Below are 17132 nucleotides of genomic sequence, written 5' to 3' on the forward strand. Positions count from 1 at the left end.
AGGCCTTGCCTTTGCAAACTGGCCAGTGCAGGGTGTGGTCACTAAGAGCTCTGCCACAGTAGAGACCACTGGGGGTCTTCAGAAGTGGGCAGGGAGGGGAAGACCGCACATCGGAGGAGGCAGGGCATGCCGCCTCTGGCAGACGCAGCTTTGCCCTGTCATGCTTTACCCTTGCCAAGGGAGACTGAAAGAACTGGCGGAAGGAGGTAACTAAGGAGAGCAGGGGGCCAGCAAGGTCGGGGTACCAAGGCACAGGAGAAATGAGGCCACACATACAGCCTGGTTTATTGGCTCATCATACACACACACCACATATATACACGAACATAAATATTCCAATGTACAAATTTTACATGGGACTCACATACCGGCCCCTTGTCTCTCATCTGGCACCCCCATCCTGTGTCCTGTCCTTCCCCACCCATTGCAGGGAAGGACTGTGGGAGCTGTCACGAGGAGGCAGGGTTCTGGAGGAGGGAGAGGTCCTGCCCCCCATCTCCTCACAGGTACCTCCGAAGGGTTCTGTCCCTTAACGGCACCATAGGGCAGAGGGCTGAACAACACACGCCTGCTCTGCTGCAGCTCAGATCCCAAACCTCTCCTCCATCCCCGACCCTTGTCATCTCCTCCTTTTCTTCACTGCACGTCCCTGCTTCTCCATCCGTTTCCTCCAGGCCACGGAGTCCTTCTGGTCCCTCTGCCCTCTTCCTGAGCTTCATAGGAGACTAGGGCTGCGGTGCAGCTCTGCGGAGGGGTTGGTACCATTGGCAGGCTCTCTGTTGGGAGTGGGTGCTAACCCACAGCCCTCCCCAGGGCACCCATGCTGGATCAAGATGTCCGCACACTCCTGGCTGCCGGCCCGGCGGGCATAGGCCAGTGGGGTCAGGCCCCGGGCATCACGGCTCCTCACGTCCACCCCATACTGCAGGAGAAAGCACATTCGCAGTTGGCATCATGTTGGAAAAAAGACCCTAGCTATCAGGGAAGAGAGGCAACTTTCGAAGGCGGGAAGGGGGAGACCAGAACAGGCCAGAGGGGACCAGACTCACCCAGATGAGCAGCTGCGTAAAGACCACGTTGGCCATAGCACTGGACAGGTGCAGGGCTGTCCTCCCGTCGCCATCACCGTACGTCTCGTTCACCTCCTCCTTGGACCCGTGGGCCAGCAGCATCACCAGCATCCGCAGGTCGTCCTCCACCACAGCCCGGAGTAACTGCTGCCCCAGTGGCACGTCGGAGCTTGGCAGCGGGGCCAAGAAGAGCTTCTGTTCATACTTGGCCCGGATCCAGCGTTCTTTCTCCTCTCTGCAAGCACAGGTCCGTCAAGGCATGAGGCAAGGAAGGAAACGGTCCAAATTGTGTGTGTGTGTGTGTGTGTGTGTAGTCAGGAAGGAAGCAGACATTTAAGCAGGGAACAGGGAGGACAACTGCAATGGTGAGAATGAAGGCAGAGAGGAGCCCCAGGGATTCCAGGGCCTTCAAGGGGCAGGGGGTCACATAAACGGGATGGTATTGAGCAAAAAAGGGTGGGACACTGAGGGGAAACCCTTGGGGCCAGTAGGGACATGAGGACAGAGAGAGCAGAAGGATTCCAAGCAGGCCTTCATGGCAGCTTATCAGGCTGTCTGAACTCTTTGAGATTGGTGGCACTGGAACAAAGCAGGTGACAGCCTGAGAGGGGGCCGTGGCCACCCTATCTACCACCCATTCTCCCCATCTCAGCATGCAGGCTTGGACACAGGAGGCACACCGCGATATGGACCCTGCGCATGCGCCTCCTGCTGGCCCTTGACCTGCCGATAACGGCTCAGAAAAGGCCCTGTTGTTGTGAGGCGCCTGAGTGACAGGCACCAGCAGGGGAGGGATACCCCCAGGGTCCAACCGCCAAGCCGAGCAACAGCAGTTTAACCCTTGTAATATTGCTGCTGCCACAGGTTCCACCGGCCCCTGCAGTGGGAGCCCGGCATCCTTCCCGGGCAGCGCTCGGGCAGACTGGCTCACCTACAGGCTTCGGGGCCTGGCTTCGAGTAGCCATCCAGGGCTCCCTCCCAGACACTGTTAGCCAAGGCGTTGCCCATCGCAGTCATGACAGCTAGCAGTTCAGGTGGCCAGTCATCAAGGTCCAAGGAGCGGACTCGGGACAGGTGGGCCCCCAGGTGTCGGTGAATCCCTGAGCACTCGATGCACATCAGGGCGCCCAGGTTCAGGCTGGCCCAGTCCGGATCTAGGTGGGCAGAAGGAGAAAGCTACGGCAGGGGCCACCGATAGAGGGCCAGTGTAGAAGGCCTTCTGCATCCCTCCACCTCTTCTGGCCACCTGAACCCTGAACACCCAGCTCCACTGGCCTTGTACTCACTGGGGGCTTCGCAGTCAATACAGAAGCTGTTGCCACGGACCGTGCGGACGGCCTGCACAGCCAGGGCTGTGTTCTGGTTCCCCAGCCGGGTCTGCCAGGAGGCACGAGAAAGAAGGGTAATCGATCAGTCTCAAGACCCCTCCGCCGGCTCCACCCCGGCCAGGCTCTGCCACCCCAATGCCAACCTTGTCCTTGGCGCTGCGACATCCCTGGAGGCTGGCGAGGATCTGGGCCTGCACGCTCTGCACCCACAGCTCCCGTTCTTCTGCTGTTGAGGCCTCGAAGTGCCAGGTCTGCCCGGTGAGGGATACTACTACAAACTCAAAGGACTCCTCTGCCTCTGGGGAGAGGGTATTTGCCCTGTTAGGGCTCTTGGCCAGCACACACATCCAGAGGTACACCACTGCCATAACTCCATCCAGACCCTCCTCTGCCAACACTCATCCTCACCCTCACCCTCAAAAATGCCCATCGCAGCCCTAGGGCCACACTGTTTAGGACTATTTGCAAGCAGGGAAACTGTGACTGCTCCAGACCAGTTTGAGCCCCTGCTTGTAACCACCTGTGGAGTTGGGAAATGGCGGGTGTCAGTGCTTGGCTTCCTAAATACTACCAGGAATGGACACCATGATGGGGCATCCTGGAGAGAGACGAGCTAAGTGTCTGAAGAAGGATGCGACGGGTGCTAGAAGGCGCATGCTGGGCAAGGAGGCGGGTGCGAGCACCATCCGTGCGTGTCAGCTGCAGCCTCCTCATTTTGCAGCTCATTAAACCCAATATTCTGGACGGCGTCAGCACAGGGCTCCTGGGATCTGGGCCCCTCCCCCACTGCCCTGGCACAGGCAGGCAGGAAGGGCAAGTGGGTGGGGGAGAGATGTTTTCTCCAGGAGAACTGGAGGATGGGAACCAACAAGAACCAAGGACATCTGTAGTAACAAGCCCTGGGGTTGCACTGTGACCCCAGAGATCGCGCTCTACCATCCTACTCTGCTCCCCCAGATGCCCGGAAGACAGACAGACAGATCTATTCCTAGAGGCCACTGCCCCAAACAACTGCCAAAGGGCAGTGTGACTTGTCATGGGGGCCAGAGAGACACAGTACTTATATGGCCCTAGGGTGAGCCATGCCTTCTGCCCAGGCCATCCCTGAACCGAAGTTCTTGTTCCTTCTCTGTGCCTTCAGCCTCTCGCCTCAGTGATGCCACACCCCTGGCAATCTTCACCTTCCTCCTCGGAGGACCCTTAAGAAAGCGGCCTTCTCCCATGTATGAACTGATACCTCCTTTCTCCAGGTACGTCCCTTGCTTTCACACTCAGCTTTTAAACTCCGTGAGCTCTACCCCTCTGTGGGTCTTGGGTTCCGAGACCACAGTGGACACTGTGCCACCATGACTTTGCATCACTGTCACAGACTCACTTGACTACACCCATCCCCAGAGTAGTCAGAACAGAGACAAGAACTTGCAAGTCCACAGAAGCTACTTAGGTAAAGACCAAAAAGCTCCCTGAGAGGGAGGGGTTGGGCAGACACTGGAGGAGAGGTGTTATAGCAACAGACACCATGAGAAAGGCCAGAAGAACACTGTGAGCTGGAACACCTTTGCTCCCAGGAGTCTACAGAGAGCACCAGCCAACCCTACCCGTGTGTGAGGCACCTGCCATGCCCCCAGCAAGCCTGACACTCATGGCTAACTCGAGACGCAGAGAACCAGCCCTGCTGCCTGCCTTCAGGAATGACAGAAGCAAGCTCAACAGGAAGGGACCAAGTAAAGAGGAGTCTAGGTTCCAGAGGGCTGTGAACTTCTCACTTCAGGGCTCACTCATAGGAAATATTTCCTCCAGCTACCCTGGAAACAACTGTGCTTTTAGGGTACTACACCCAGGTCCCACTGCCCACCTCTGGGTCCCCCTAACCTTCAGCAGCACTGCTGGGGCCGTCTGGTCGGGGGGTCCCGGTGCTCTTTTTCCGGCGGTGCTTCTTCCGGTTGGAGTGGGGAGATGGGGGAGGCTCCAGCTTGGGGCTGGAACTGAGTACCTCAGCTGGGTCACTGGCTGGTGAGGGGAGAGGTGGAGAAGTGTGGGAGAAGGGAGGAGGGCGGGGCACAGGGTGTGGGGAGGGCCGGGGCTGCCCAGGCCTCCCAGCCCCAAAGCTTTGTGCCCTGAAGGAGGGAAACTAAGAAGAGTTGGGAACTTGAGCAGAGCGGGGTGAAGGCAGAGAAGTGCTTCTGCAGCCTGGAGGGGTGGAAGGCGGCCCAGGGAACTCACAGGAGCTGAAGCCCCAGCAGCTCCGCACCAAATTTATCCTCAATCACACTCCCCGCTCCTCACAATTAATAGCAGAATTAGAAACAATCAGGGAGCTGCCTAATTACTGTCAATTAGAGCGCGCTAATCAAGCTCGGCTCCCACACCCCGCCCGGCGCTCACCACTAAATGTCAAACTTCATTAGAGGCAGACGCACTCCCTCCCTCCCTGACTAACTCCTTCCAGACTCAACAGAGGGACTTTACCAACACCAGACAGGCCATGGGCCTGCGACCTAAGGGAATGGCCCCTGGCTCCTTGCTTTCCCCAGGGTGGTCTCGGATGGGGACATGGAGCGGCTCTGCTGGCTCTTGTGCACAGAACAGAGCGGTGCAGCACATGGAGGGTGGGGTGGGGTCGGGTGGGGGGCGGGGAGTGTCTAGGGAAGGTCCCTGGGAGAAAAGCAGAAGTACCCAAGTGAGTAGGGCTCAGGAGGGCGGGCAAACAGGGCAGAAAGGTTCTGTGGCCAAAAAGTTAGGGGGTAAGAGGAGGTAAGATTTGGGAGGAGCACAGGAAACAGGATGAGAGGCAGTTTCTGCTCTTTGAACAGGGCAGGCCCAATAAAGAGAGTAGCGCCTGAGAAGAGGGCCTTCTAGGACATCCCTGGAGGGACTCGGACCCCGTCGCTGTGGCCCGTCCGTGCTGCCCCGGACTGGTTTTCACTGCGTACAAGCCTCCAGTCTCCCTATTCTGCTTCCCTGACCCCTGCCGAGAGGCTGATGAGCTCACTGCACAGGGGGCTGATGGGGATACAGCAGTGCCACCAGCAAGGAGGAGCTACAAAGCACAGGCCTGCAGTCTCTGCTGAGGGTCCAGGCCTAGGCCTGGGGCCAGAGAAGCTGGTAAGCTTGTTGGTGGAGAAGACTGAGCCCGAGGTATCTTGCCTTGCAGTCTGAAACAAGCCCTCAAAGATTCCGCTGGGCCCCGCCCCATCAGTCTCCCAGGCTCCTGGGCATCTGGGCAGATGCCAGGAGAGGTGGGGAGCAACGGAGCCAGCACTCACCAGGGTGCTGCAAGCTGGCGGGCAGGGCAGCTGCCTCACTCCAATGGTCGGCACTGGAAACCGAGCAGGAGCGCTGGTGCAACCCCTCTGGGCGCACGCCAGCCCATGCTGAGCTGCTGTGGGGGCGCTCGGAATGCAGGGATGTGCTGCTGGCCGAGTAGGGGGCACCTGGAGGGGGGAAGGATCAGGCTGGGAGGAGGGGCAGGCGGGGGCTGCAGAGATAACATTATGAACAGGTGGCAGGGCAGAGCCCGAGTTAACTCCAGGAGGACAGTGACCAGAAAGGATGGCCTGGGCTTTTCCAAGGCCTCCCGCAGACTCCACACCAGAAGGAGACTTCTAGCCTAACACCCTCCTTTCTACACGAATATGAAGACCACACTCGTCACTGTGACTGAGAGCTGGGAGAGGCAAGGGCTCATCATGCCTGAGGTCTCCCGGCCAAGGCTGAGTGCTGCAACCTGTCACCCCTTACTCCTGCCCCACACTTAGGTCCCTGTATCTAACATTTTGGTCCACATATGTCATTTGCTTTGCCTCAGCTTTGCTGCCATTCTGACGAGAAATAAGTGTATCAAATTCAAGTAATTATGTCTAATTAGTATTAGTAATTATCCTGTTGGGCTGGAGAAAATTAATCTTTCGGTTCCCATCAGGGAAGAATGGCAGAGCAAAGGGGAATCAAAGGCTTAAGGAGTCCCAGGCTGGGCAGGCAACAGCCCTCCATGGGCAAAAAGGGTGAACACTCAGCCTTCTCTGACCTCACCCAGGGCCCAGCCAGAGGCCTTCTGCAGAGAGCCTGGCAACAGCCATGGGCCTCAGAGCCCGTGTCACTTACAGGGCCTAGGAATCTATGCTTCCTTCCTTCCTTCCTTCCTTCCTTCCTCAGTGTCCCCAAGTCTGACGGAGGTGATGAGGCCAGGAAGAAATGGCCAGAGCACCTAGGACCAAATGGTCTAGGCCTCCTGAGAAGCTCCAGTGTGGAGATTCGAGTGAAACCTGGAGCCAGCCAGAGCTGGAGGAGGTAGGCAGCGGAAAGGGGAAATACTAAACACGAGGCCTTGCGGCCCAGCAGGCAAGCATGTGAACCTGATTTCTGGATGCACAAGAAAGCAAGGGGGCTGCAGTAGCTGCAAGAGGAAGAGAGGGGAGGCCACATCCTGCAGATGCTCGGTGGCCCTTCAAGGGAGGGATGAGTTTGATGAGGTGTATTTGCTGTGTCGCCCACGATGACCGGATACACTAAGTCTTGCAGCACACCCAACACCCAGTTTTCAGCCTCCACCCTCGGGTCCCGGGTCCCACCCTCCCACGTCCAGCCCCTTGCTTCTCCCTCACTTCCTCCTAGTCCCTGTACCTCTCGGATTCCAAAGCATCCAAGAAACACCCCCCCAATCCCTTGCCCCACCAAAGGTATCATAGGCCCAACTTCCTCCCCAAGCCCCCAACCCAAAACCCTGAGGGAGGGAAAGTGCTTTCCCTTTTCTTTGTTAATTCTCCCCTCATTACGCCTGCAATCCCACAATCAGTGTGCACTGTAATTGTCGAATTTGATGCTAATGATTAATGAATTAAACATGGAGCCATCAATTAGTCCTCCGAGGATAATTCTGCATAAAGCAGCGGATAATGTAATTACAGTAACAAAGATAATGAGATGTTAACATCGCCCGGTGAGCGAGAGACATGTGTGAGTGTGCATGAGGGTCGGTGTCAGCATGCGGCAGCGGGAACTCATGCTTGGGAAGCGTCATCCATGTGTTTCTGTGTGTGGGTGCAGTAATTACAGGAGCAACTTGCTGGGGCTCCCTCCCGCATGCCCTAGGTGATGGCTAGGTGGGCGCAGGAGGTGATGGGACAGGCCAGGGGCATCATCTTGCTTCTCCCACTTTTCCTCTGGGCACCCACCTTCAAGGAAAGGTTTGCTTTTTGCCCTCCTTATTCCCTCCTGTGGTATTAAGAAAGCCCATGCTGAGGCTGACCGCATGGGGCTCTGGAAGCCTCCCAGTGGCTTGGCACCGAGGACAACATATGACCCAGTATTTCTGCCCCAAGAAAGGCTCTGCAGCCTACTCCATTCAGCAGGCTCTCACAGAGGTGGACTGCCTCTTCCCTGGCCTGCTTCCCTCCCGCTGCCCACTAGAGCTCTCCCTGCATACACTTCAAGAGCTCCCAATTTTCAGCTCAGGTGGTTTAAAAGAAGCAACAGAGTAAATCCCAGATCCCACGCTTACAGCAGGATTTCACACACGGATTCATTCGCTTCTCCAGAGCTTTTGTTTCCTCATGAAACATGACAATAATCACCACAGCGCCTGCTTCAGAGACAACCACTATCTGGCCCACCTTTCACCTCTCCACCCCTCCAGCCCACTCAGAATGACCAACCACATAAGGTCCTTAGCTTCAAACAAGGAGCACTCATAGAGGGTGGGGCTAGAGGTCAGCACTGGAGCGCCTGCCTACTGTGCACAAGGCCCTGGCTCACATCCCCGCCAAGTCCACAAGTCCTTATTGTTAGGTCTGTCTTGTCCATCCACGGGACTCAGTATCCTCAGGCACACCCATGTTCACTCGGGATCCATGACACACACCTTCCCCACCTCCTCACTTGCCCCTAAGTAAAGCGGCACATCTTAGGGGAAAATCCAAGTTGCCATGAGTGGACTTCTGGGGCAAAGCACAGGGTCAGCACTGGTAAGACACTTGTGTCCTGAGCAGCAGCTTCAGGGGAAGCAAGATGTAACAGTGGAGGACAATGAGCTCCGCAGAAGCGCCCAGGAGCCCAGGCTAAAGAAAGTGCGCAAAGGAAGTGAGTGAGGGGAGGGAGGTCCAGGGAGGATGAGTAGCACCAGGACTTGGGGACAGAAGGCCTTCCCCGAAACCACAGTGTTACATGAAGAGGCGAGAGTATGGCCAGGGACCAGAAGACGGCTCGGTGATTAAAAGCACACACTGCTCTTCCAGAGGACCCACGTTTGATTCCCAGTATGTACATCAGGTGATGCACAACCGCCTGGGGGATCTGATGCCTCTGGCCCCACGAACACCTGCACTCGTGCGTGCATGCGTGCACATACGCGCACACACAGACACACCATAGACATAGAAAAGCTGCCCAGACACAAGTGTCAACTTGTAGCCCCTGACACTCTATTCCCCATGGTGGACAGAGGACAGTGCTGCTGTCTGAACCAGTGGGTTTAGATGCAGTGCTTTCTGTGCGGAGACCTTGCATTCACCTGAGATGGTTCCCTGGTTCCCCAGGCAAGCTTCTCCTGTGGCAAGCTGAGTTGCTGACCTGCCTTACCTAAAACTGCAAGGAGGTGGGTCCTAGGATCACTAGCTGTCCCCACACCCCAGGCCCAAGGCTCCTACACCCCACTTGACAGCCAAGGCTACCTCAACAAGCTCCACCAGGTCTGTAAGTTGGCCATGACTCCCGGTGAAGAGGATCTTCAAGCGTGACCTTGGCTGCTGTGCGTGTCTGAGAAGCAGCCTGTCCTGCTAGGCCCATTCACAGCCACTCCCCGAGTTTCCCAAACTTGCCGTGCTCTCCACGCAGCAGCCACCTCACCTGTGGCCCCGCTCAGCTGTGTGTTACTCCGCTCCATGGCCAACCCATTGGCACGGGGACTGGTGCCTGGGGCGGTAGCAGGTGTGGCTCGGGGGAGGCGCTTCCCTGGCACTTTCACTGTTGTCCGTAGGAGGTCAATCTCCTTGCCGTGGATGTTCTGCATGTAATCCTACAGGTGTAGAGGGGACAGAAGATGCTTTAGGCTAGGCTTTCTTTAGCTTGTCTCCAGCACTGACTGTCCTTCATTGTCTAGGCCTCTCCTTCCCTCACTGCTAACTGGTGTGTGTGGGAGTTGTCTATAGGGGGCCACATTTGGTCTCAAAAAGCAGGGTCTGAGGCCCAACCAAATCTACAAGTGTGGATTACACCCAAGTCTCCATGGTGCCCAAAGGGGTGGAGTTCAGCTACGAAGACAAGACGAAAGGGCAAGCAAAGGTCTCTGGAGCTGAGCTGAGCTAAGGCTTAGGCCAGAAGCAGAGATGGCTTAGGTGGTAGAGAAATAAAAGTTTGGACAGAGTTCCCATGTGGCTGCGGAGCCCTCAGCTCCCAGGATGCTCCTATCACAAGCTGCCACCCCCACCTGGGCACTGAGGAGCAACCAACTCTTAGGATTGCCCCAGATAACAATTTATGAATAGTTTATAGAACAGTCTTTGCCGCTCTTTGCAGGACTTGGGAGTGTATTAACACACACAAAGGGCTTTCTGTCAGTAGGACTTGTCATCATCGGACTGTCATTTGCCTGTCCTGGACTGTGTGTTATGCACAATATATCTACATTTAATATTATATCATCAATATTATTTCAAATCCCAACCAACTGACTGAGGAGTTTCCAGGCTCCTCTCAGACTCACAACAATCCTCCTGTCTCAGTCTCCAGAGTGTTCTTTGCCCTTATGCTGGAGATGAAGAAACTGAGGCTTAGGAATGTTAATCTGCTCAAGGTCACAGCAGGTACTGGAACTGGACCAAGCTCTGGTTTGCAGACTCCCAAAGCTGTCCTTCATATATGACACTCTGAGCCAGCAATCTTGGCTTGCCTACTAGTCATGGCCCCAACACTACAGAATCTCCTGTAGTTTCTGGTTAAAGCTGGACCTGACCTGGAGCCTGGCTTTGACTATACTGGCTTTGACTATAACTTCCCACCTCTCTCCAGACATTGACTTCCACATCCTTATCAAACTCCTTGATAGCCAAGCTCTCAATCTCCATATTGCACAACAAAAATTTCTCCTTTGGTGTTATATAACTTCCTGAGAGAAGTAAGGCTCAGAACCATCCAACTTTTGTTCCTCCATCAGGTGTGCTCAGGGAGGAACAACTCCTGCTCCTAGTACCCTGACTTGTGTCTGTGCCTCCCTGCTCTGTCTTCTCCTGTGACAAGGCCTGGCTCAGGCACACTTGCTCCAAGATTTTGTTCATCTTTTGGGTCCACAGAACAATCTACCAAGAAGTCAGAGAACAGCCTTCCAATCTAGGAAGACCCTGACAATTCCGGCCTCAAGGTGATATAGCCACAAAGCTCTAGCTTGAGCTCTGGGCCTCACCAGCACCCGACTACACCAGAGGTCACATTCCAAGTAACCAGCACCCAAAACAGCAGGGGGGCCAGAGCTCAGCTGTGCCTCATCTGACCCTTCCCTGCCCCACCAGGCACTGGTCTTTATTTTCATGTTCAGTATGTAACTTCACTGTCTCAATCTTTATCTCCATTTAAATGTTTTAAGTCTCATCTCAGGACCCTGCCCATCCTCATCATAACCACATCTTGCACTGGCTGCTCCAGACAACTGTCAACAGCTGGCTGGGCCAAAGGCCCAGCTGTAGTCCCTCTCCTGAGGGAGGGGCTTGGGTTGCTCCAGTTCGCAAGGAGGTCACAGCAGTTATAATGGTCTTCAGGCCCCACTCAAGCTCTGAGATGCTCAAAGCTGGGATGTAGCACAAGAAAATGACCCTAGGCCAAGAACAAGAGCTGCGCAGAGGGACTTTGTTCAGGGCCAAGGAGCTACAAGCTGGCTGGCAGAGAAAGGACTGCCCAACTTCTGCATCTGACTACACCATATCCTGTGGGTCCTCAGAAGTTTGGGCCAAGTGCTGGGCTGCACGACACAGCCTGGACTTGGAGGACATGGTGAGGAGCCTGGAGGAGTAGCAGCAGGAACAGGGACCTCAGGCAGATAGCAATAGCATTTCCCTCCGTCAGCAGAACAGGGGAGCATGGTGGTGGCAGCGGCTGCTCGGGAGAGCGGTCACCACGGCTGCCTTTATTACCCACCATCAAACAGCAATTTCTTCCCCAGCCTCCTCGCTAATTACCCAGCCAGCGTTCTCATCTCGTTTTATTACTGGAATTAACAACGAGTTCAGAGCGTGGAAAGCTATTAAGATGTGTGATTAAGCCACATTCAATTAGTTTCTACAAACAATTTAATTGATGTTGCAGATAGAATTAACAGAAGGTGATTGTGTGAATGGCTCCGCTGGCTGCAAAACGGGGGAGGCTGTGGCAGGCTCTCTTGGGCCAGGCGAGAGTCGAGATTCGGGCTCTCAGGCTCGAAGCTTGTGGCCTGCCCACCAACTCATGCTCTACATGCTGGGCCCAGCCACCTCCATTAGTAGGAGGGGCTGAAATGCTGTGGTCCTGGTTCTCAGGTGAGACCTGTCCCCTTTAGGACAGCCGGATAGGCCCAAGTCCTGAGGGGCCTCTGGTGATTGGAGGTCCTTCCTCTCATTTGATCTCGCCCCAAAGGGCTGAGAATCGATGAGGCCTTTCTCTCTCAGTGTCAAGATTAAGATCCCAGCATCTCAGGGAGCTGCAATTCTTGCAGGTTAGTCTGCTAGGTCACTGCTGTGCTGAAGCTCTTCTGAAGTTAAAGGAAGGTAGCAGATGGGAAACGGAGGCAAGCGAGCATCAGCAGGAGGGGAGCCAGATAAGCCAAAGCCACAGGCCAGGCGAAGAGGAAATGGAGGAGTGCAGGGACAAACTGGGCCTGAGGCACAGCCTCATAACTTCCTGCTGTGTCCAGGAGGAAGCTTTCAAGGGAGCTAGCAACTCTGACGAGAAGGCAAGGCCAGGCTGCCTGCTCTGCCAGTGCCTCCTGACATCCAGTGGGAAGGATCTGCTTTCTGGTTGCCTGAGGAGCAGCTGCTGATGGGCCACTGAGGGCACTGGCCACACAATCCTAACAGGACCCAAGGGGACCTGGAGGGCTAGAACCCAAGAGGCCAGGCCAATGGGCTGGCTGTCACCTCTTACAGTCCACCCTGCATGGGCATCAGGACGGGTCTGCAAGTCACAGGCCGCTGAAGCACACAGTGTAACAAGTATGATAAGAAGGACTCCTAGGAATCGATGCCCAGCCAGGACCATGGCAGCTCACCTGACTTACTGTCTGTTCTGACTCTTCAGTCTGTACAAGAAGTAAGTGTTCTTGGCAAAAACTGGCAAATCTGGGTAACGTCGATGATGATGGACCCACATGGTGGCTCAGTTACTAGCTGGGTGGCTTTAACATGGTACATACCCACTGAGCCACTACTTTCCAGCTGTGGCTGTAGAGACAACATTTCTACTTCCTTCCCTACTTCCTTCTGGTTCCAAAACCAGAGCCTAGCCTGAGATAACTGACCAACCCTGCAGGTCTCCGTCCCTCTTCACCCTGGCTCCCTTCAATGCCTGGTACAAGGTCTAGCAAAAGGGACAGACCCCACCACAGCCAGCCGTAGTTGCATAACAGAAAGCCACTGTTGAGGATGCGGGCAGGAGGAGGCTGAGGCCACCCACACAGGAGGGAGGCAGCAGTCCTAGTCAGCTAGTTCTCAAGCTCCTTGGTCCAGATGTAAACATGCAGAGAACATATGCCGCCTGCCTGGTGGACGGAGGGTGAGACATGACTCATGAGAGTTGGCAGGTGCTAGCATGCTTCTGGCTCAACACACAGCCCAGTTTCTCCTGAAACTGCGGAGGACACCTCAGATTCCGAATCTACTGTTTGTCTAGCACAAAGCCCTCCCTAGGTACATGGCTCCATGGTAAGGAGCCTGCAGAGGGCACTCTGTTGGCCTAAGACTTTTTATCTCTGCAGTTAGTGCCACCTGAATAAAGCCAACTGCCTCCTCCTGTCTTTTGAGGGCATGGGAGGTGGCTAAGGGCTGTGTGAGACAGAGGGTAGGTCAAGCTGAGAAGAGAGCCTGCTGGAGGAGATGGATGTGGGCCTTTCTCCATCTCTCAGGGACCATGCCTACTTGGCATTCTGGCACAGGAACCGAGAGGATTAATTTAACTGATGTTCCCTGAGCTAAGGGGAAAGGCCAGTGCCCTAAGGAATCAGGAGAGCGTTAGACCAATAGGAGTCCCAGGCTATAACCTGGCCTGAATGGAGAGCCCCCAAGGTCTGCCCTGCCCAGGCCCACGTCCACACCGGGTCTCTTTCTCTGGAGGGTTGTCTGGAAAGGCCTCTTAGGACTAGGTAATGGTCAGAAAATGCAACCCCTGGCACCTGTCGGCAGGGCCTCCCTGACATCGTGTGCAGATTTAAAGATGGGTTAGGGACCCTCTGAGGCAAGCCCAGAGCCTCTGGGCGGGGGTTGGGGGAGGTGGGGTTGGCCCACGTGCTGTGCTCGAGGGGCTTCACAGGAGAACTCATTAGCCCCACAGTGGGGTGGTGACAGAGATGGATTCTGGTGACAGCTGTGTGCTGGAGCCACGCAGTGAGGGGAGGAGAAGGAAGGAGGGTAGGGAGAGCTGCCACAGGGGCCACATTACAATCACTGGAACACCCATGTCCCCACTGCTGGGGCACGGGACATGTGTCCTCCAGAGCCTTCTACTCTTCCTAGGCTAAACTCAACATCCTGGCTCACTCATCATCCCTAGGAACCTAGTGCTTCTCGTTGCCATGGCCAACTACCGATGCTTGCTTTACAACATCCACACCCTTGGCTACAGAAGCTCTATAGTTACATGGGACACAGAGCATGGCTGGCAAGGGAGGGGCAGGCTGGCCGTGACAGCCCCACAGTACCAGCTAAGCAGAGCTGGTGGGGAAGCTTGCTCTACTGGAAGGGCAAAGCCGAGGTCTTGTGCCCTTTCCAAACTACTGTGGTATGCATTCTCCAAGGAAACCCCATGGGATCATCAGGAGTCCTTACTCTGTCATGTTCCCTCGCCCCACCCCTCTCCCGGACTCACGTGCAGGCTGGGGTGGTACGTAAGCAACCCGTTGTCACAGAGCGTCACATACTTCTTCTTCCACTCCTTGTTCAAGGACTTGCCACTCCTTTTCAGCAGGATCCCCTAGGAACAGAGGTATAATTACAGACCAGAAGTCAGCCTGTGGGGCACTGTGCCCCAGGGTCAGGGGCCCTCTCACAAGCAGAGACCATCCCAAAGATCTCTCTGGGTTCTGATGCCAGGGAGTTGACCAGAGCCCAGGAGGCAGGCCAGCACAGGAAGGCATGGCATGATTAGGTAACTCAACCTCTCACCCTGCTTCCTGCTGAAACTACTGTGTCTGCATCTGGGCAGAGGGGTTAAGGCCTTCCAGCTGCACCAGGGAGGGCAGGAAGACATGTCTTCCCACTGGCCCTACTCCCATGGCCATCCAATAGGAAGCAGTTTGAGCCACTGTTATGCTAGAAGGCTCTACAAGAGAGAAGGACAACTGCAAAGGCTTCTTGTCATCATCTACTTCCTAAAGGAGCTCCAGGTAGAAAAATCCCCTAGCTGTCACAACAATGCCCAGACCCCATGCTGGGCACCAAGAAGTTCAAGCCTCCCATTCAGCCACCAAACTACCTATGTAAGCCAAGCCGTTCCCTGTCCCCAGCACCTGTTGGCTAGTAAACTCCCACCAAGCCATATCCCAGCTTTCTTTTTACAACAGGCTCTGACTAAACTGCCTAGGGTGGCTCCAAACACACTCTACACTCCAGGGAACTGAGCCTCCTCCTGGATAGCTGGGATTACAAGCCTACACCACAAGGCCTGCCATTCTAGGCTCTTCAAATGTGGAAGTCCAACAGGCCAGGACGAGAGCAAGGCCCATGAGCATAAGGTAATGGTCAGAAAATGCAAACCCTGGTGCCTGTCAGGCAGGGCCTTCCCGACATCGTGTGCAGACTTAAAGATGGGCTAGGGACCCTCTGAGGCAAGCCCAGAGCTCTGGGTGGCGTGGAGGGAAACCAAGTCCCTGTAACTTACAGATGGTAAGTTACTATCTGTAACTCCAGTTCCAGAGAGTAACACCCTCACACGACATACATAATAATAGACAGGCAGACAGACAAATAAATAAATAAATCTTTAAATGACCATAGAATGCCCAGTCCTAAATAAAACCAACTGAGGCAAGCCCAGAGCCTCTGGGAAGGGGTGGGCTATTTGTTAATAATTCTTAACACCGAGCACAACAGCTGGGCCATAGCAGATGCTCAGAAGTGTCTGTTGGAAGAATGGAAAAAGACACCCCTCCCCAAGACTGTGCTGTGTAGCTATCAAGAAGCGAAGGAAGAATATAGAGCCTGGTGGGCACTACCCACCCACAGCCTTCCTTCCTCCTTCCTGGGAGAAACCTGCTCTGATAGTCCTTAAAGATACCCTCTGAACTGCTCCGAGACCACAGCACAGGAGAACAGGTGGGACCACGAGCACTACAGACGGACACCTGGGGCCTGGTCCCCAAAGCCTCCAACCCAGTACAGATAGGAAGAGGCATGTGGTTAGATTCACAGACCAGACTTGGTGGGAGGAATTCTGACAGACATTGCTGGGACAGCAGAAAAGTACATTCTGGTCTCCCCGTGGGGAGTAAAGGGTGATAGTGCCCATTTGTGAAGGCAAACAGCAGCCCCTGCCCTCAGCCAGCCAGTAAAATGGCCATGGAGGGATGCCAATGAGCAGGCCAAGTGTCAGATTCAACCACACACTTCCCTTTGGGTCCTTCTTGACCTAGTGGATGAGATTAGAACATGTGATTAAGGGCGGGAACAGTGGCACTTGCCTGTAGCCCCAAGGCTTGAGAGTTTGAGGCTCAAGACAAGTTAAAAGGCAGGCAAGGCAGGCCGGCCAGCCAGCCAGCCAGCCAAGATTACATAAAAATACAAGGATTTACAAGTGCTCTCACCCCTGGCCACTAGGGGGCAAACTGGAGCTGAGGAAGGGTGCTAAACCTTCCCAGCTCCCATTTTTCAACCCGTCTCAAATCCTTAATTAACCCCCCCCACCTTCCTCTTCCTCCCACCATCTCCAAGAGACAATTGTCACTTCGGGAGATGCAATGACACTTGCAGAGTTTGGGACATACCCTGCTTCCTGATGGTGAGAACCCAACCTTCAAAAGGAGCTTCTGAAGACGGCCTGAGGTATTTCTTAAAGCCATCCGTTTCCCAGTCGTAACTACCGTCTGTGAAGAGCCCTGAAAACTGCCTGGTGCCCTGCCTGTGGCTGTAGTGTTTCTGCCACTGGCCAGCTACAGAAGCGGAGGGGAGCCAAGCTACTCTCTCTCCTTGACCCTTAGCAATGGCTCCCAAGGGCAAGCGGCCTCTGAGGACAGCCATCCACCAGGAAAAGAGGAGGGACAGTAGGTCTCCTGGGAGACCTCAGAAGATTCACGACTTTTGCTGTTGCTCAACACGGGGATCTCCTTTCACCCAACCTCCAGCTCCAGGCCTCTCACACCTGAACCCTGCACTCGTCACTGATGATGGGCATTGCCTTCGCGTCACCAGCTGGCTGGGAACATCCAAAAACCACAACAGCTCCGAGCCTCTCTGGGCCAGAGCCGTCTTAAGTTCACCGGACCGACCCAGGTCCTCCTCCGCCTGGCTAGCGGGTCAGAAGTCAGAGACTGCGGAGGCAGCTCAGGACGCCCGGCCCCCTTTTGCTT

The 17132-nt window shown here is 55.1% G+C and overlaps 1 protein-coding gene across 5 annotated transcripts in view; it reads right to left on the bottom strand.

The window, feature by feature from the left end:
* Positions 1-261: 261 nt before the first annotated feature.
* Positions 262-17132, bottom strand: part of Agap3 (ArfGAP with GTPase domain, ankyrin repeat and PH domain 3) — a 52306-nt gene continuing 35435 nt past the window's right edge. For 2 of the 5 annotated variants that reach the window (XM_021659329.2, XM_021659336.2), the window contains 9 exons: positions 14438-14542; positions 9242-9410; positions 5665-5832; positions 4271-4408; positions 2542-2696; positions 2357-2447; positions 2002-2224; positions 1050-1305; positions 262-922 (listed from right to left, as the gene is read on the bottom strand). In XM_021659329.2, coding sequence (XP_021515004.1) covers positions 716-922; positions 1050-1305; positions 2002-2224; positions 2357-2447; positions 2542-2696; positions 4271-4408; positions 5665-5832; positions 9242-9410; positions 14438-14542 — 1512 coding nt within the window. In that variant the 3' untranslated portion in view covers positions 262-715. The remainder of the gene's footprint in view (positions 923-1049; positions 1306-2001; positions 2225-2356; positions 2448-2541; positions 2697-4270; positions 4409-5664; positions 5833-9241; positions 9411-14437; positions 14543-17132) is intronic. The other 3 variants (XM_021659332.2, XM_021659337.2, XM_060373822.1) reach the window with 2 other exon arrangements.

Source organism: Meriones unguiculatus, chromosome 21 (assembly GCF_030254825.1).
Source record: "Meriones unguiculatus strain TT.TT164.6M chromosome 21, Bangor_MerUng_6.1, whole genome shotgun sequence".
Classification (NCBI taxonomy): Eukaryota; Metazoa; Chordata; class Mammalia; order Rodentia; family Muridae; genus Meriones; species Meriones unguiculatus.